General features: G+C 42.3%; 1 protein-coding gene across 1 annotated transcript in view; it reads right to left on the reverse strand.

The window, feature by feature from the left end:
* The window catches only part of GAD2 (glutamate decarboxylase 2), a gene marked incomplete at its 5' end in the record, with an annotated part of 538013 nt that overhangs the window by 61365 nt on the left and 455329 nt on the right, over window positions 1-21319 (reverse strand). The window contains one exon of the mRNA XM_078662797.1: window positions 5306-5395. Within this exon, the coding sequence (XP_078518923.1) occupies window positions 5306-5395 (90 nt within the window). The remainder of the gene's footprint in view (window positions 1-5305; window positions 5396-21319) is intronic.

Here is a 21319-nt window from a genome sequence, read left to right on the forward strand (position 1 = left end):
GACACCTTTGGGCAATTGATGTTACTTTTGCCTCAAACTGTCTTTGTATATTCCAATATATGCCAAAGACAGAAGTGGAAATGGTCCAAACGATTTTGTCCTCAGATGTAAAAATCTCGGAAGAAAATCAACAAAGCTGTGTCTACATACCTCAGAGACCACAAAATGGGCTCCATCTACAACAACAACATACGTTTTGATATGGCGGACATATACCGAAGTGATGGAGTACACTTCACAGATCAGGGAAACTGAGTTTGCTTGAATAACTTGAAGCTAAGTATCCGCACTTATAAGTATCTCCAACTAATAAACACAAGGGCTCTTTTTAGAGCCACCCTATAACTTACAACTTAAGACCGCTATTTTAGGGCCAGAGGCCAGATAATGGCAACTCCTGGACCCTCGCCATAAATGTATTCGCCACACAGCTGTGGCGCTGCAGCCAGAAAATCTCACTTTGTAGCACAGACCTCTCGCTTTGATCCCCGGCTCTAACCACCCATGAGGGTGAGTAGTTGGCACTTTACAAATACCAGATTGATTTACCTTCGCACTCCCTATACAACACCACCTAAGCACTATATACAAGTTGAACACATGTGGCACAGCACCCAGAGCACATGACTTCATAGCATAGCACGCACACTTTAGGCTCACGGTTTCATCCCCGAGTCCAGCAGCAGCTCAATTCAACAGCATGACACTCAAAGCAATACTTCACTTAATTTTCGTACCCATCACTTTCAGACTGGTAGAGGTCAGTAGTTCAACAGCTCTACCCCGAGTCCGTCAGCATCTCAGCTTACGCCCCCAGCACCAGCAGACCCGTAGGAGTGAGTAGTTAGCACTTCACAAATACCGAATTGATTAGATACGCGCAAATCTACCTTCGCACTACCTCTATTACGCCCCCTAAGCACCATACATAAGCTACAATGTTCGAAACAAAAGTTCATCCAAGTAGCTATAACTACATGCTAACACTACTTTTTCAGATGTGGCACCGAGCGGCCAGAGCACTTGACTTCACAGCATATGACACACAGTTTGGACTCACGCTTTCATCCCTGAGTCCGGCAGCAGCTCAGCTTAGCAGCATGAGACTCTAGACAGCACCTCACATATTTTCCGTACCCCAGGACTTTCAGACCAGTAGGGGTCAGTAGTTCGTCTTAGTAATTATAAACACATGCTGACACTACTTCCACAAGTGAAATGCAGCGGCCATGGCACATGACTTCACAGCATAAGACACTCAATTGGGCTCATGCTTTAATCCCCGAGTCCCGCACAAGCTCACCTTAGCAGCGTCAGACTCTAGGCAATACCTCACTTAATTTCCATAGCCCACCACTTTCACACCGGTAGGGGTGAATACTTTGCTTTGCATGCCCTCTATAGCACACCCTTTACATAATTAATGTCTTTAACATGCGCACCTTGCTCAAACATATATTTACGGCTGGCCTTAGTCGTGGAGAGGAGCTCCGTTTCAGAGGCAAAACAAGTATCCGTACCTATGAGGACTGAGGCGAGGAGAGTGATAATCGCCTGACAGCGCAACATCCACTAAGAATAAGCGGTTTCACAGCCTGCCCTCCCCTCCTACTTAAGGATGTTAAAGACATTAATTATGTAAAGGAACCCCAACCTACTCAAGGCAATTATGACTACTCACCTTGCAGGACTACAATATCCATAAGTCCCGGTGTTGAAACTCCACCCACTTAGGGCGGACCACGCCTTCTTTTCAAATAAAAAATGTTTGATCAGAGCAAGGTGAGCCTGGTGTTCCTTCACCTTGTCCATGAGGAAGGGGCGTTTGTGGCCCCGAAACGCGTCGGTCCTACTTTAAATTGGAGGGAGCCTGTGACACTGCACGGGAGCCAAACTGAAACCGTGAGGGTTTGGGTGCTGTGGTGAGCCCTCCCAAAGCGCTTGTGCACCTTGCTCAAACATATATATATATATACATATATATATATATATATATATATATATATACACACACACACCTTTGCTTTTCACGTTGTAGTCTTTTTGTGACTGTTTATATTTGCTACTTGATTATCAATGTCATGTTTTTTTAAAGATAGTATTTATCTGCGTAATTACGAGTTTTTCGTCTATCCATATTAACAATATGGTTGTAGCTGGCCCCATCAAAGCCAAGCGTTTATATTGAAGGTGGCTTGTGAGGGCGATACTTTGAGTCTGATGTTTTATGAGCACCGAGATTAAGGTAGTTTTAGACTGCACAGTGATATTAATAGTGATATTTATGTTTTAATGTTGTTCCCAAGGACATAGTTCACCATGCAGTGTTTGATAAGCATATGTACAATCAATGGGACGACCGAGTGTAATTATTATTTTTAGTTCACTCAATTTTAGTAACTGGACGTGCATACTGTAGGAGATGCTAGATTTTTTTTCTGGAGATTCTTATTCAAGTTAAATTGTGCCTATAGGGGCCCAACATTTTTAAATATTGCAATCTTTTTGTGGGGTCCATTATGGTGATCATAGGTGCCAATAGGTTTACTTTGCTGAACCTAATCTTGTGATGTATTTTTCAGTTCGCACTGCAAACGGTCTGTAGGTTTAACTCAACCTTTTTAATGAATTTATGGCAAGTAGTCTGAAGGTCAACCAACAGAAATCCTTTGTTATGACATGTGGCCCTAGAATTTACAGCTTAGGGGCAACTACTATAGGGAAGGTACAGAATTTGAATTGTCTTGGAATCCTGCTGGAAGCCAACCTCAGATGGAACAAACTTTTAACACAGAGGACATCCAAATTTGCTGGGCAGTTTACCCAATCTTTAACTTTGTGGAGAAACTCAACCAAAAACCTATAAAGTAATAAATTATGTTGTGCAAAAGCAAAAAGCAAATGCCTCTCTGTGAGTACATATGATGAAGGTGTATGGGTCATCTTGACCCAGGGACTCAGAAAATAATTGCAACCCCAAGGAGTACCACACGTTTTATTACCCATTCAGAAACAGGCCTCTCTTATCTGGAGGATGTGGTTGAAATCTCACCACTACTCCTTTGGTTAAAGATATGGCACTCTCCTTAAACAAAATGTTCCCGCTAAGGGGCCGATTCCGATGCGGTTAGGAACGGCTCCGACCCTCGGTCGGAGCCATCCTAACTGCATTAGATATGCCCGTTCGGATTCCATTCCGACCAAGCCATTCTGATAGGCTCGGTCGGAAAGGTATCCAACTCAGTTTTCCGGATGGCTTCCGAAGGGCTCGAGAGCCCGTCCACCATCCGGAAACCCTGCAGTTCGGACAGCATTTCTATGTCAGAAAGGCCGGCACAGAAATGCTGTCTCCACCCAACTTCGTAATCCCTCGGGCGGAAGGAACCGCTCTTGGGATTACTGAAAGCATTCTGAATGGTGGATGGGCTCTCCAAGCCCGTCGGAAGCCAGTCGGAATAACCGGTTGCAGTCCTTTCTGACTGACTACATCATAATGGGTCAGTCGGAAAGGACTCTGACCGGCTGATTATGATGTGGTTGGATCGTAATCAGGCCCTAGATATTTAAGCCTAGTCTGTACTGTAATATCTGTTTAGGCCTACTTCTTGTTGTGTTGTCTATCTGCTATTTGCAAGAATATTCTTGGATGTATTTAAATGGGAATTCAGATCGTTTTTATACTGTAACTTATTTTACCCTCACTTGTCTTTATTATCTGTTTTATTGTATATTGTTGTTTTTATGTGATAACCTCTTTAATGCAATTTGCTGAATAAAAGTATTTGATGATTAAGAACAACCATATTACCTATTGTGCTACAATATTATGATTCAAAATAAATCCAAAATTTACTAAAGCAGCACAAAGGAAATTCCGTGTGTGTTGCAGGTTCCCATGTGATTACTCAACCTCTTATGGAATCGGACAGCAGGTGTTTGCTTATGAAGATCACACCACAGATGTACAGTGAACAATCCTGCAATATTATTTTATCACTGGTTTCCTAAAGTCAATACACTTATTTTTTTTAAAGAAAAACTAGAGGTGAGGAATATTGTGGATATGGCTGCATGAAAATCAATATTGTTTTTGGATCGTGGTATGGTCATGCCCAGCAGAAAAATGTTATCAGGAATGACTTTAGGCGTTTTAAGCAGTAACATTTCTGTTTATTTTATAATTGATTATCTTTAGATCTGCACTGTTGGTACCGGAAACCAAGTTTTGGATTTATACGGGGGAGATCTTGTTAGAAAGCTCTATATTTGTGCAAGGATTCCATAAATCATGAAGCACAGCACTGGCTTCATAATTATTTATAGATTGTTTGGAAGTGAATGCCAATAAAGTTGGGTCTAACAAGTTAATTCAATGCATTTTTTTAAAAAGGTGACGTATTATTGACTTTAAATGTTTTAAGATCGTCATAATGAATTGTGAGTTTGTATTGTATTTTCAAATTTTACAGAGTGATCCAAACAAATTTAAGTGTGTGGGTGTTTGTGAGAATTTAAAAACCCACAAAAAAACTCTTCACACTGGTGTGATTTAACATACTGGACATACTAAAAGATAAGAAAAAATGGAAAATGGCCATCATATGTAACATTCCCATATGACGACAAATAGAAAGAAGATATCTATAGCTTCCTGTGTTTATCCCTGCTACTTCAAGTACTAGAAAGGTAATACAGAGAGGGGCACCTGATCCTGGAGTATAAGAGACTATACAGGAATTATTGAGATTCTCATGAGAGAACAGTTTCCTGAAATTTAAATAGGTAGTTTGCAAATTTCCCCTACAAACATGTAAAAAGAGAGATTCGCCATGCCAGCCTTCTTGGAACAAAACAACTAACTAAAGACATTATATGAACATTCCTCTCCTGTATTCTAGCTCTTTGAGTCTCTGACCCATTTACACCCCTTTTATACCCCTGTCTCTAGTTTTCATTCTATTATCCTGTAACTTCAATGCAATTTTCTTCGGGTAAATTTTCTTAAGCTATATTTATTTGTGGAATGAGGCACAACAGCCTATGCGCAGATTCTCTTCTACATCATATTTCCTTTCCTTTCTTTTTGATGCAGTTTTGACTTTCTCTTTTCTAATGTAGATCTTAGAAGATGAACTACCGTATTATATTTTACACCATGTTGTGGACCTCTTTTTGAAAGTGATTGAAAACTCTAAACACTTTAAGTACAAATGATCTGGTCTACAATATAGTTAAAATAAAGTTGGGATATTCATTAGTAATCACAATAGTGTCTGCAAAAATAACTCTGGAAAGCTGCCCTTACCTTTACAAGGTGCTGCATTCTTTCTTCATTGTGTTCCATGTTGCGTAAACTTGGAGGTACGTACCAGAAGCAGACATTGGTATGCTGTGGCTAAAAAGACATGAAAAAATACCAAATTACTCAAATGTGAGCAACATTTGAACTGTAAGTCACTCAACAGAATCTTTTGTGGACTGTGCATATATTCAGATGCGGAGGTTGATTGCGTTTATATTTTCTCAGTAAATATGTCTTTAAGCACCAGCAGACAGGCACCACGAGCAACAATGTATTTTCATATTGAATTTTGCCCACTGCATAATTAAATTGCATATAGGTACTATTTGCGATTCCCAAATAGCGATTTTTATGAAATCGCTATTTGGGAATTGCAAATTGGGATGTATGTAGAAATTCGCTATTTTTTAGCGATTTCTTAAAATTCCTTAATTGCGATTAGCAAATTGCTAATCGCAATTAAGGAATAATTTCCCATTCATTTCTATGGGCCAGGAGGCCCATATGAAGGAATGAGAAGATATTCTCAATTTGCGATTCGCAATTTGAGAATCGCAAATTGAGAATAATTTCAAAGGTGCAGGGGTGTCCAAAGGACACCCTGCTGCACCCCTGAAACTTACACGTGTGCGCATATGGCACACATATGAGCGCCACATGGCACCTCAGCAAATGCCAAAAAGTGCAGTTGTAAAAGAAATCGCAAATTACCACCAACTACAAGTTGTTGGTAATTTGCGATTTCTTAATGTGGATTCGCAAAGAAAAATGCTTGATGCATAGCATTTAAGGAATCCCAAAATTGCGATTCCTTAAATGCTTGAGCAAAGTAAGGAATCGCAATTTTTGCGATTCCTTATTTTGCGATTTTGCACATACATACCAAAACACAGTTTGCGATTTGCAAACGTCGGAATTCTGAGAATTCCGGCGTTTGCGAATCGCAAACGGCTTCATACATCTGGCCCCAGATGAGGTGTTGAGGGTGATATAACAGCTGACATTTGGGCTAGGCATGTTTTTAGTCTTTTTTGAAGGCAACAAGGTTGTTTGAGTTGTAGGTTTGCTTTCAAAGGTTGTTCTGCAGGTGAGGAACAGCCACTAAGAATCAGCATGTCACATTAAATCTTGCCATTTCTTTTTCAGACAATAGTGAGGTAGAAATTATTTGAACAGAGGGGTATGGAGGGCATTTAATTTGTAATCACTTAACTTAAAGCACTAACAGATACCATTTCCTTATGTATGGGCATTGCAGACACCATTCTGAAACAGTGAACATCTTTTCCCTCTGACATTAAGCAATTTGTTTAAGCGGACTTACCCTGCTCCCCACGATTCGCTGTAAAAAGTGGCATCTCACAAGGATCCAAACTTGCTGCTCCACTAGTTGTTCTATACATACAATACATACAATCTCTAGGGGGACTACTTAGGCAGCAGGACATTCAACCTCAGCCTCGAATATTATTGGAGAGTGACACTCCTAAGCTCATTTCATGCTAGGATACTGCCAAACATGAATGCTTCCCATTTACATTAATCTCATTTGAAACCAACTAAAACTGAATGTATCCTCATTAATGATGACAGACTATACAAAATCATGTCCAGGCCTGGCTAAACAGCATGAACATGGAGTGCTTTTTACTCAACCTCTGAACCCACCTAAAATCCACTAGTTTTTTTTGCATGGGTTTTATAATGTCCTTTTTCTGGGAAGTATGCAGGTTATCTTGTTCAAAGGAAGCATTGATGACATCTTTCCAGAATTGGATCAGAGAGGGGCTGATCAGTTTGAGTGTATTATGCAGTCAAGTACATAGCTGGAAGGTTTTGTGGAGGAGATTACTTCCTCCAGCTTTTCAAATGTGATATGTCTACAGGACGTCCAGCAGTTCCAATCTTCTTTAGAATCAGTGTTAATGATATTATAGTCTGGAACAGTTGCTTAAGCGGAATGTCACCTTAAATACTTTTGGGAAAGAAGTTTGCCTGTTCATCAGCCTTTATTAGAATAGCATTGCAAAGGATCTTGAACTGCAGGTCTATGCTTAGAAGTACGGTTAAGTAGAGCAAATGGTTGTTTAGATTGGGAAGGGCAAGTGAAATAATTAAATCAGGGTAAACAGAATAAACTGCATGAAGATAATATTGCTTACAGAGCATGCTTCAATAATCTCTAGAGACAAGTTAAGTGCGTATTAGTGGTTATTATGCCCTTGCTAAACCAAAGACTAAGTAAAACATTTAGTAAAACATTACTTTGAAGGTACACGTTTAGGAGCAAGTAATTGGTAAAACATAATCTAGATATTGATTTAGAGCTAAAACTCTGGGTACACATGTGCATATCATTAGAAATATACTTTCACCATCCTCACTTGCAGCATCGAGTGGCCGTCAATGTTCTTTCCGCACCAGGAGGCGTATAAAGCAGGGTCCTTGTCCCCGCAGCGTGGGAGACTTTCACCAGTGGCACCTGACTACAAGCCCCAGTCTCACCTAAAGCATCAAGGGGCGCCAACACTTCTACGCATCAGGAGGTGCATAAAGCACCCTCCTTTTTCTGGCAGCACGAGACGCGCGATGCTTGTCTGTGACCGTCAGAGCCATAAGAGGCTGGGCCACACTCTTTGCCCGAGGCACCAGTGTTGGAAGGAAGAGCACCAGTCATCAAGGACTATGGGTATGAAAAAGGTTAGTGGCATCACCGTAAACAATCAAGGAGAAGCGGGGATCGATCTCTATAGCTAATTACTTGTCTACTGCTATGACTGTGATTAATAGGGAGAGTGAATCTGTGACTCCTTTTAACCCTAAGGAGCGGACTCCAAAAGTGTCAGAGCTAATGAACCAGTGGGCGGCTCTTCAATGGGAACAGGGAGTCGAATGAACAAATGTAATGCTAACTTGACGAAATGCTTTGCCCTCAAAGTTGATTTGGATATAACCGCAACGCCAATGGAATATCAACCCCGACTCATGCCAGGATAAATTCACATCTGGATGACATTGAACATCCAAACAAAGAAAGAAAGTTGCCCCGCGCCTGGTGTATGCTTCAAATACAACTGGGAAGAAGCACATTGAGCTTGCTAGGCCTGCTAATATGGCGGGGGTCTTTGAAAATAAGGGGCAATCCCGGTTGTTAGCAGGGCTAACGGGAACCGCAAGTGCTGGAAAAGACCAGGGGTACTTCTGTTACCTGGAGGGTCTTCTTGAGAGATTATTGTACCCCCTGGCCATGGCATTGAAGACTATTGACAAAACCCTGAAAGAGCTCCTTGTCTATGCTAAAGCCAAGACACCCAAAGTAACGGGACGGAAAGAGGGATATTTCTTGCCCTGTAGGACGGAGACACCAATTATAATAGAGCCAGGAGATGACCCAGAGAAAAAGGTGTGTTCACAGGCTAATTTTGCAAGACAAGCCCCAGCAGTAAACTCCTCTACAATGAGCCATGCACGGCCATCTGGTAGAAGACCCATTCCCTCAACAGCCTCTAAACCTGGTCTGCTAAATAGATCCGAAAGCAGTACCTTTCAGGCTTTACAACTTTCCGCAGAGTGCACCCCATATGAGGTTGTTCTAAAAAACATCCCACCTCTGGATCCATCCCTAAAGGAATTGGACTATCGATTAAAAAACAAGGTGATCTACTGGTTTCACAAAACCCTCAGATGCTCTAGTGGTAATGTGCTTTAAAATGGCGTAATTGCTGTATGGAGGGTTCACTGGCTGGGCAACTAATGGAAGGCAGAAACCAGTGATTGTGTTGTAGTTACATTTCACGACCCACACTTTGTGGCGTTTATCTTGGCTAGACTTTGAAATCAGCAAGAACTCTTTCAAAGAATTCAACCGGTCCCACTGTGTTTTTTTACCAGCCCAGAAGAAGTCTCAGGAACCACGTTCAAGGCAGCAGTAACTTTCTTATCCCCAAACACAACCGATTTGCTACCTTGGAAGAGGTTGATTGACTGCCAAGGGGGTTGCAAATGTGTCCAGAGATGATTTGTCCTGGGTAAGTATAGGCTCTATACTGAATTGCTTAGTTGCTGTCTTGATGTGGCTAAGACAAGTCACTTCCCTAGCTTGCTGCCTGTTCATCTGGACCATCCGCCTAATCCATTGCCAAAAGGACAAGCTGTCCTTGGTCGATCTTGCAAGAAAGCAGTAAAACCAGCGGAATTAGTTGGCAATGAGGTAATTCCTCCTGACATGAACTAAATTTTTGGGAACATTGAGGGCATCAAGAGTAAATTGACAGATAGTAATTGGGTACCACTAATGTTTACACAGTAGATTGTCTGTCTCCAAGAAACCTGGTTGAGGTTGTGTGCCGATATAAATGGCATCCTTTCCGTCTCTTCGTGTGCAATGCCAACTCCTGCTAGACATTACAGTGGTGATATTCTAATTCTTATAAGTACCAAACCATAGGTTAAAGTGGTGAAGACCTGTGTGGACTCTCCCTTTTTCCAAATAATATTTCTGGCATGATTGGCTGCCCCCAATCATACTTATTCATATCTATCACAGCAACTTTGTTAGAAATAATGTCCAAATTGTGGATTCTCTTGCATGCAGTTTAGATGTAATGTTATTAATATTTAAAGGTGTCTACATGATATTGGGGGTGTGTGTGTGGGGGGGGGGTGACTTGAATCTCAGGCTCTGCCATATTGTGGACCCTCATGTGTGTGGGCTAGCCGATAGTGATTTCTCCAATTTTTAGCATTTAGAACATAACCCATGTGGAGATAAGCTGAGTAGGATGCTGAAGACCCATTTCCTTATTTTGGCTACTGATCAAACAGCAAATCTTACCCCACATCAGGTGACATATACAAGGAGGGGTAAAGGTTCCATAATTGATGTTGTTGCTGTATCAAAGGCATGGGCCATCAAAGTTTCTGATTTCCAGATGCTTGATAGTGTTTTAAGTCACCATAGCCCACTGGTTCTATGTCTTAGTGTAGGCTTTCCTAGGACACTCATGGACAGGATGGATTGCCCTGTCAAATACACTAGAAATTGGGGTGTGCAGAGGAACTGGAGGGACATTGACTCTGGGGTCTTTTTCATACAACTTGTGGGAAATCACAGTCTACAGTTTGAACTCTGCCTCAGTGATAATCCTGACCCGGGTCTAATTTTGGATGCCTTCTCTGAGATCTGTGAATTGGCTAAGGAACAATTAGCAACTTCTAGGAGTCATTATCCATGGGAAACTGTCAAATGGTTTGATAAAGAGTGCTCACAGGCTCACTGTAGCCTCTTTCACACTCTGAAATGCTCGCCAAGGGTCCAAGTGGAGGTAAGAAAGTGCAGGATGCGCTACAAAGAAGCCATCAGGCAAACAAAAGAGTAGAGTGGAGGCATGGGAGAAGCTGGGTAGTACTTCCATGAAGAAGGATGCAACTCAGTTCTTGAAGGTAGTAAATGTCACTTTCTGTGCATTTATTCCTAATTTCGGAATAGACGTATTTATCCCTGAACAAGTCTGGTTTGACTATTTTACTAAGCTAGATGAGCGTAACAAACTATTACCCCATGAACATAGCTTCCCCACTAATGCAGGTGTCTTGATAAACACAGATGATTTAATCATTACACTGAGGGACGTAACTTCGGCTATTAACAGGTGTCCTTCGAATAAAGCTTTGGGAGCAGATGGGGTGCCAGTTGATCTCTTTAAAGACAACCTGTCTTTCTGGGCCTGTCTCCTGATCTAGGGCTACCATTGTCCTGTGTTGTACATAAATTAAGTAGACAGCAGGACACGTCTTCCAGTAGTTAAGTTGGATTTATTAAGTTACAAGGAATAAGATAAGACAGCGGAGCACAAAGCCTCACAGCTGACCAGACCAACTGCCAGGGCTAGAATCCCAACACACCAGATAGAACACAGCTAGGTAAGAAGATAGAAACACAAAGAAAGGACAAAAGAGACCAAGAAGCCATATAGAGCTAAGAATGAATTTACAACATCCTGATACACAAGAAAGGAGACAGCAGTGACCCACATTGTTATCGCCCTATATTGTTGATTAATGCAACAGCCAAGATCTTGAGCAGAGTCCTGCTAGACCAATTTGAAGGCTAGGCAAACTATAATTGAATTCTAACAGCTGCCCAGTATGCCTTCATACAGAGATTAGGAAAGTCAGACAATTGCTTGAATCTGCACTTGTTGATTGATAAGTATGTGATCTTCAAGGAGGGTTGTCTCTTCTTAACATTCATGGATTTAAGTGCAGCATTCAACAATGTTGTGAGGGGTAAGCTGTGTGCTATGCTGCTAAAGAGGGGTGCTAACACAAAAATTGTACACCTTCTTTTAACAATTACACGCTGACGTAGAAGGTAAGATAAGGTATGGGCCTAATGGGGAATGCACCCTTACATCAAAATCAGAAAGTGTGTCAGGCAAGGTTGTGTCCTGGCACCCTTTCTTTTTAGCTTTTACATTAATGGTCTGGTGGTTTGCCTGACTGAAGCACAGCAGACCCACCGAGGTTAGGGACACAACACGTGCCAGTTCTCATGTATGCGGAAGACTCATGGCTCGAACGGGCAGGGGCCTTCAGAAACTCCTAGATAGTTTTGAGCATTTTAAGCCCAACCTAGTCCTCTCCACCAAATCCTATGCCATGGTTTGTGGTTGTCTGGGAAGCAGGCCAGCTCCCTCCCGTATTGGCGATTCTTCTCTCAAACGTATTTCCACTTTTTCTAACTTGGTTACTGCCTTTTGACAGCAGCAGTCCGTGGGTCCACCTGAAGACTGTTAGGGTTACGCAGTTCAAACAGGCATCAGAGTCCTTCTGTAAATTCACCTCCAGATTAGGCTCTATGCTCCTAGATGCTGCCATCACAATTTAAAAAGCTAAATCCATATCTATTGCTGCTAATGGCACTGGTGTCTGGGGGTCCACTGACTGCTCGTCATTACAGATTATTGAGAACAAATTTCTAAGAAAGCTGCTGTTGCTCACTGGTAGTATCCATTCCATCATAGGCCATGAAGAATTAGGGCTGCAGTATCTGAGAGTTAAGTAAGGCTGGCTCCAACTTTGCTTTGGCTTTCAGTTTGGTCCAGGCCTGAAGTGGGATTGACACAGCCACTGATTTCTAACTGCCTAAACTTGCCAAGGGTACGCAAGAGTAAGTGACTCATGTATGTCAAAAAATCCTTACATGCAATTAACAGATCTGAGCTATTCACTAACCCAGTGTGCATAAATATCCAGGTCAGACATCTGGTTAAGAGAGAACTTTTAAATGAGATAGTTGAAGAGAGGTGGAAGGTGGAACTAGGAAAGGGAATGGTGGCGGCATATTTACCCTTATGCACGTCCCTCAATATCGAGCCATACCTCCAAAGGGTTCCTCAACTTTGCAGGTATTTTTTGACAAGGTTTAGGCTTGGCCTGGTCCACTTTTTAGTGGCTTGCCCTTCCAATGTGTATACTGCAGAAGAATTGGCACCATGCCTGTGCACCTGAATCTCAACTACATATGTTCTTTTTGCGGGCTGTATCATGAGCAGAGAACTTGGATCTTGATTCCTCTTTTAAGGTCTCTAAATATCTAGCAGTGTAAAGAAGCCTTGATGTATTTGCAACTAATTCAAACTGACCAAGTATGTGTTACAATGGACAGATTGTATTTCTTTTGTGGTCAAAGCCAGGAAAAATGGCGGGAAACAAGCCTTTTTCAATACATAGTCTACCTTTGTTAGTAAGGGCTGCCAGTTGTATGCATTGTCTGATTGAGGGGTGAGTTCAAAGGATTTTTTATGTCTTTTTTTATTTAATCAGCTACCAAAGTCATGTTCAATCTTCCCTCTATTTGAACAATAATGATGAATTGCTAAGGGGCTATGAAATTGATTTTAAGGATGTATTTTTTTTAAGGATGGATTAGTGTCTACATTTTGAGACATTTTAATATTGACTCTGATAACTTATATTTTTTGCTTGTTTGCACAGTTTACTATGGGGATTAACCCCCTTTTTAACTAGCTTGTATATGTATGTATGCTTATATGGTTTATTTTTTTACTGAACAAAAGCTTATTTGAACTTGATCTTGAACTTGAAATATAAATAGGCGCAGGTGAGCCTCTTGAGTATTTTCTATTTCGCTAGTTTCAATATGGACGGTTTAAATTCCTATCAGCATATGTGAAAGCTATGTGAGATGATCACGGGGTTACCTATAAGTTCCCCACACAATATTGCCTCCATACCAATGGACTTGCTTGACAGATTTAACAAGACAATGATTCACTGGAATGGTAGACCATCAAAAGGTTGGGTCCTCCCGTTTTCTGCTTTCTTTTTGCACAAAGGGAGGTACGGAGGTGCCAGAGACGGGAGTTGGTTACAGCCGAACATGCGCTTCAGCTCCCAATAAGAGTCCCACTAAGTTTAGCGAGACATTAATGAAACAAGAAACTCAGACAGAAGACTCATGACATAGTTAACAGATTGATGAAGGCTCTGGAACAAGATTTTGCTGTAAACTGTAAATGGTAACTAATATGTAAAGGTCTGTTAAGAAGTGCTCAGTCACAGGTACGATGGAAAGGTCACCTTTTTTGGTTATTACTTCCCTGGACTGAAAGGCTAGATGAAGAAACATGAATTTGAAGACCGTCAGGACCCGGAATCAGGACATTGCAAGTGCTAATCAAAGTTAGCAAGGCAGGCTTTCTCAATGAGCAGGAGACCATAGGACAACCAAAGCGAGTACTATATGCCAACTGCCTGCAACCCAACTTTCTCACTGATGCCATGGTGAAATCAATTCTGCAAGATGAGAGATAGGAAGAAAAAAGAGAACCGAGAGACTCTCCCTGAATTGTGGCCTAGCCCAAAATTTTTTTCAGAGGAGTGGTAAACCTTTCTCCTGATCCGACAGAAGGACAGCAGTGAAACTGTAAGAAAGTGGTATGTCATTACTCTGAACTATTTTCCTTGCAGCCTGGGATCACTAAATGGTATTTGCATACAATTGGCACTGGAGACAGCAGTCCTTGCAGGAACAAGCCAGCATCAAGGAGGGCATAACTAAGACTTGTTTGTGATTGACACCTTAATCAAGCCTTAGTTCAAGCAGGCTGTATTGGTGCCAAAGGAATTCTCACTAGAGGAAAACAGACAAGAAACACTCTGCTTTATCTACAGGTTCCTCCCCTCTACTAAGCAGGAGAAACAATTAATTTGCATAGAACAGACAACTTCTTTGCTCTTTGACAGGTTATGGGCTACCAAGCTTTTTAAGCACATATGACCAGACCCCAGGCTATTGGTTGAGGGCTTAGAAGGTTGTCAGATGTTGGAGGATTTCAAGGTCACCTTGATAGATAACATTACTGTCTATAGCTCGAGCTGACAGGACCACCTTTTAAATCTTAAGATACCTCAAGAAAGCGCCCTGTGTTATATTATAGTGTATTGTAGATGCATTTGTATAGCGCTTCTTATGTCTAAAGTGGGGGTGAAGCACATAAGCAGACAGGTCCCATGCTAAACTAAGATGAAATGCTAGGTTGTACTAGTGTTAGAATTACAGGATGCCCTTTGTGTTTTGGCGTTGCATGTGAGTGGTGCATCTAGGTTTGTGATGGAAGGAAGAGGTGAGAGAGATAGAACACATGCATTTTCCAGTAAGGTACTATTGATTTCGCCTGCTTATATCTGACTACGTCTGACTATGTAGGTCTCAATAGATGTACTGAGTGAAGAATGGAAGTAAATGGAGTGCATTCGATACAGGTAGTCATATATGAGAAACGTTTTAATCCTTGAAGGGGAGAACATTGACCCATAGACATGGGACAAATACAACCAATTGTGCTGAATCATTTCACACTGTTCATGGCTTGAACTCTACAGGTCATGTATGGTATCCATGTATGTAATGGATCGAACGGTCACCCTCAGTATTGGTCTTTATACTTCGATCTTAGTATAGTCCACCTATTAGAAGCAGAAGGGGTACCCAAGGAAGAGACAGGTGGCTCCGCCATTTAAGTGTTTCCATAAGGACTGTTCATGGATGGCAGTGGAGTGACACATAGGGTACAGTTTGTTACAGGTGGAACACCTTAGTTCATACAGTGTTCCTTTACCCAGGTCTGGTTTTGAGGAACTTGAGGACAAGCAATAGCTGCGGGGAATAAATATCCTATAGAGAATTGCGTGGAGTGCCCTGTGAGAACATGCGCTGGTCTGTATAAAGTAGCCATAGTTAAACTGAAGGAGCAATTGAAAATGGGTGTAATTAATATGTATACAAACGAAGGTGCCATTATATAGGGTACTCTTGTAGCATCAACACAGGGCCACTTAAGGGTATTCTGTACAGGTGACCTGGGTCAAAAGGTCCAGCCAATATCAAAACAGATGGGACAGGACAAGACAAGCAATGTAAACAAATATGGCAAGTCACATCATGAAATTATGGCTTACTGTCCAGCTTGGGAGCCAATATTATGGAATCTAAAACTATATCTCAGAACAACAGCAATCTACCCAAGGGTATGTCTTCGTGTTTGAACTATTGTGAAGGGACAATTCACTTATAAAGTTTTATTATAGTGTTTGAATATCCTGTTTTTCAACATCCTTTGCCTTTCTGTACACTAACATAAGGGGAAATACACCAGACTCTCTACTCACTAACTCTAATCTCGAAGCACATTTAAAGGGATGTGTTACAAATGTCCTCCTCAGCCTATCCATCATAAAACGTTTATTTAACCACAATGGAGCATCTGCATATAGGCATGAACTTGTTTATAGTTGGTCTTTATTAGTGTAGTTTGCCCCCGTAGGGAAACTGATTACTTCAGAAATGAGATACCATCTCATTTACATCTGACACTGCAGGTGTCTGTGGTAAGTTTGAGCCCTGGAGAGACCTACACGGCTATGGTCTCAGTGCCCAACAACCATATGGCAAAGGCCTCCCTCTCAATGGCGGCCTATCATTTTTACTGCTGCTGCTGCTCCTGTGGTGTACTTCTTCCCGGGGTTAGAGGATCTTGCAGCTACCTCTGCTACAGTGGCGTCACTAGGGGGATGCGAGGGGTGCGGACCGCACCGGGTGACACTGTCACATCGGGTGACACCGTGACACCGGTCCGTGATCAAAATGCAAAATATTACTGTGAGGGAGGTGACTGTCCTTTGACTCATTCAGTCTTTTTTTTCCATGCTCATCGAATGAGCGGGAGTGTGAATGTTTTACTGGTGCTGTAAATCTCTCAGTGTTGTTAAATACAATAGAGCCCTTTTAAAAGGGAGGGGGGGCAGTGGGAGGTGCAGCGAGTGTCTCAAATAAATGGGGATTTATTCAATCAAACCAGTAGGCAAGGGTAGCAGCTGTTGCCCCCATATAGTTGTGCGTGGCACTGCCCGTGCTTTCACTGTCCTCGGGTAATGGAGGAGGCAGCAGAACTTAAAGTAAAGAAGGTTCGCAGAGACCTGCTGACTGCCAGCATTTCCTCTGTTGTCGATCACCAAGGCCATTGCCAGCAATCTGGTGGCTGTGGAGCAGCTAAAATGTACCTGAAGGCCAACCCTTTGATGTTTTTTGAGGTTAAGGAGTGCATGATGTCATTGTCACGTCGCACAGGGGTGTAACGCAGGCAGCTGCAGTCCCTGCAGTGAAGCCCCCCTATACTGTCTACTCTGGAGTCCAGTGGCGGCGACCACCCCCCAGGTGATATCCCTATTCGACTGCTCAGCCATGGTGCTCCATAGACACCACAGGAGGCCGCGACTTCTCCAATTGCTGCAAGGTCATCCACACTATGCCCCAAAGGTCACCTATCCCATCGATGCACCCCTCCCTAAGACCGCTTCCCCGGTGTCGCTCTCATGGATCTGGCCCCCACCTGTCACCGGTTTTTCCAACAACAGGCATAGCTCCTTACTGCAGACTCGCCTGTAGATTATTGCCTGTTAATTACTTAGGTGCTGGGGGGAAGGGGGAGGTCGGCCCCACTGAGTATTCCCGCAATCCCCGACAGGGATTCCTTGTATTTCTCTTCCTGAGGCCTATATGTAGGCCATCTGGCAACGTCCTTCACGTTCCCAGAAAGCTTGTCAGGCAGTGGTGTGCGTCTCTCGGCGCTCCGGTGGGATCCGTATTGTTCTCTTGGCCAGATTCTCCCTTCTCTGTTTTTCTGGCTTGCGTGGGTGGAACTACCCAGCAGGCGCTCCGCCTCAGGTCACTCAGCCCAATTCTCCATCAGGCCCATGCCTCTCTGGCTGGCGTGCACACCTTCGCCGAGACGCACACGGGGACTCTCTTCCCCCCCCTCCACCCAGCACTGTTGCCTGCGGGCCCTGCTCCACAGCTCCGACGGTCCACCAAGCCTCCATTAGGTACTTTGCAGCTGCGATGTCTGCCAGAAAGGACGGATAACATATGAATTGGCTGTCCAGCCCTCAGAGGCTCAGATGAATAGTACATCTCCTCGAGGAGGTCCATCATGGATTCATGAGGTAAGTCGTGAGGGGGTGACACCATGAGTTACCCGCACTAGGTGACACCAACCCTAGTGACGCCTTTGCTCTGCTATGTACCTGCTAGATGTGAAGGAAGCTTGCAATGCTACTGCCTGTACAGCACATGATCTTTGTGAGAGAAGCATGCCCTGCTGCATAATTGCTGTACCAGGTTAAGCGTGCTTTGCGGAACATTGTGAAAACCTTTTACCCATACAAGCGCCAAAACTATTTAGAGCTGATATGACCAAAGTCTGTCATTTTTAGCTAAAATACTGTTTATGTTTGGTTCTACTTCTTGATTTGATTAGCTTTACGAAATAGAATCCATTTTGATGGGTAAGTTAGAGGTGCCTTGAAGATGTATATTTCTATGAGAAGCATTAGGCAACACACAAATCTGACAATGACATATTACTAATGAATTTCCCTTGCACTCCTAATTAAATCTTGGTGACAGTCCTCTTTCTTACAAAGTTCCACTTCCCTCCTCCAACCAACCAATGACAATCCAGGGGCGGAGACAGATACACTATCAGTCGGGTGGCGGTATTCCCGCCTCTGTCACTCAAAGAAAGAGGCCTGGTTAGTAACCGCTGCCTGGCTCACATATACTCCTCAACCAATATATATCTTTGACAGCGCAATTGGAACATATAACATATAGGTTTACCAGTTATAGGTAGGTCTGTAGAAACAGACATATAACTTGCATAGGGAGAAGTTAAAACGAGAAAGAAAATGAAAGAAAAGCAAAACCTGAAAATCCATGAGTACGAATAAGAAACGATTTTACTTAAAGCTTCCTTTAATAAGACGGACAACGCAACCACCACACTAAGAAAATAGCTCCGCTTAGCCAAAGATGTTGTGTCTAAGGAATTTAAAACTTAATGTGCAAGCAAATGAGTCTGATAAGATAATTACTCCTATCAACAGAAAACACACCGCTGCACGAAAGCCAAAAAAATCCCACTTCAAACGTAAGAACTGTCGACTCTCAAGACATGAAAATCTCTTGAGCAGCTTAGGGAGAGCGCTGCTCTTTAACATCCTGCGTGTGTCGCACCGGGTAAAATGTGGCGTTGAGCCCTGGCCTGTCTGCCCTGAACATGAAAGAATGTAGCCCCAGCCAGGCTCTTTTCATTAGAGACATTATTAATACACCCTTACTGGGATGACCCGCAGCAGATGTTTTTAAACTGGCCTAAATAATTACGCTATTAAACAGGCAAAATCGGGGTCGCTAATCAGTGAAGCATACAGGACATTTCTATTATCTTTCCAAGGCAAAAACTCGGTAAAAGTGTGTCCGCTCCAAACACATGGTGAAGTTTAGGAAATTTTTAACTCAAGACAACCGTAGTCCTGGAAAGAGAAACGGCCATGCTGATTAGAGCACATATTGGGTTCTTGTGACGAAAAGTTGTAGGACTATTATATGGTCTCGTATAGTGGGATCCTAGCTATAAAACAAGGAAGACCTGTACAGCCTTGGGGGGCTACGCTTAAAGAATGTGCCCCCGGGATATCAAGACCAGAATGTCAATGGCACAGAATATCTAGAGCTATAGTTTGAAGCCGAAATATAGACAGGTAAGTAAATGTAGAGTTCTACATCTAACTCCGCATACATGCACCTTGGCAATATATATATATATATATATATATATATATATATATATATATATATATATATATATATATATATATATATATATATATGTTTTTCTTTTCAAAGTAGGCAGATATAGCAATACAAATATTAAATCTATACTTCGCTATATGCATTTACCTTTCAATATTTTGTCGAATCTCAGTAACCTCCCAGGCCAGTGAGGTGTTATTCGCTGCTTCAGATAAGCCTGGTCTAAATTGTGTCTTGTGAGTCAGAGCCTTGAATTGAATATGTGCTTCAATTGAAAGGCAGTGCAGCTTGCGGAGGGAAGATAAAACATAAGCAGCCTCTGGAAGATTAAAGGCTGTACGCACTGCAGGATTCTGCAAAACTTTAATGTATTGATAGTTTTGGACACGGCATTGTCATAAATCATTTAAGGGGCTATCACTGAACTGGCGATGGTTGTCCTGTCTTGTTGGTGTGTCTTGTGCAGTAATATAGGATGTAGACTACAGGTGTGATGGAAGCTGTAATGCTTTCGCCAATGATAGGTCCAGACGAGTAGCAAATAGTGCTTACTCTTCCATAGAGCAAGGCAGGAAACACAGGGTGTTAATTGCAGAAACCTCCCAATAAGGCTACTAGGTAGAAAGTGAAAAAGTCTAGGAAAACCTGCAAAAGGCTATCCTGAAGGTCAACAATCATTATTTCAACAACCAGAGCAGAGTAGCGGCAAATTCTATGAATGCACCTTATCATCTCGTGAAAATGGTCTGAGACTGAACTATTTTGTCTGATGCCCGATGGAGCTACCTGGTTTAGCTATAGGGGAGATGGGCCGTGGATTCCCTCCTTGGTCGTCACCTACCCAGTCTTTTGTTAGCCAGACTTCCTTTTGTCTCTACTCGTTGTCTCTTTCCCTATCCTCCCTTTCTCACCTCCCCTGGCCCCTCCACTACTTTTCTCTCTTCTTTCTCTCCTCTCCCAAGGCATTGCCTATTTTTTTTATGTATTGTGTAATTGTTGATCTTTTTTCTGTTACATTGTTGATTCTCATGTAAAGCGCTCTGATACCTTCGGGTCTAGCCAGCGCTATATAAAACTCTTTAAATAAATAAATAAACACCCTGTGTTTCCTGCCTTGCTCTGTGGAAGAGTAAGCACAACAGAGAACCATATATGTTATTAATTAGATATGTTACAACTCAGTGACTTTGCTGGTGCAAACTCATCCACAAAAGCCAAGCATAAGGGGACATACCAAAGCCCCTAAAATCTATCTGGCTCTAGCTAGCATGCATGTCAACCCGTTGCTGGACCTCCGCATGGCATGACACTGCTAGGTGCATTTTTGGCATATGGGAACCACTCACTAAATGGTAGAATGGCCAGTCAAGTCCCTGCTTGCACATAACACTAAAACACTTCTCACACGGACCACATTGCAATTCAGCACTCCTTCAACCAAGCACTCTCCATGGTTAGGGCCAATGGGATTATACAATGGGTAGGAGCAAATTATACAATAGGGTTGACTAAATTATGCATCAAGGAAAAAGGTAATTATGCAGTGCAATGTGGCTCATTTTCTGACAGTATTACTGCATTGTTTCGTCTTTTTTTACACATATTACCACTGTTTGGGCAAATGTTCCAGCTTATTAGTAACAGGTTACCTCTCAAATACAGCAGTAGGCTATTAAAAAAATGATCAGTCTTATTTTGCGAAAGGCCTTCAATTGTGCAGAAACATGTCGTGTTTTAAGTAACTTTTGATCTGTTTGAGTTAGAAAAACATCTTCATTTGGAAAAATCTGCAAATCTTACAGCAGATGATGGCTAAGTGGCAAATGCAGCCAATCTAT

Source organism: Lissotriton helveticus, chromosome 10 (assembly GCF_964261635.1).
Source record: "Lissotriton helveticus chromosome 10, aLisHel1.1, whole genome shotgun sequence".
NCBI classification, from domain to species: Eukaryota; Metazoa; Chordata; class Amphibia; order Caudata; family Salamandridae; genus Lissotriton; species Lissotriton helveticus.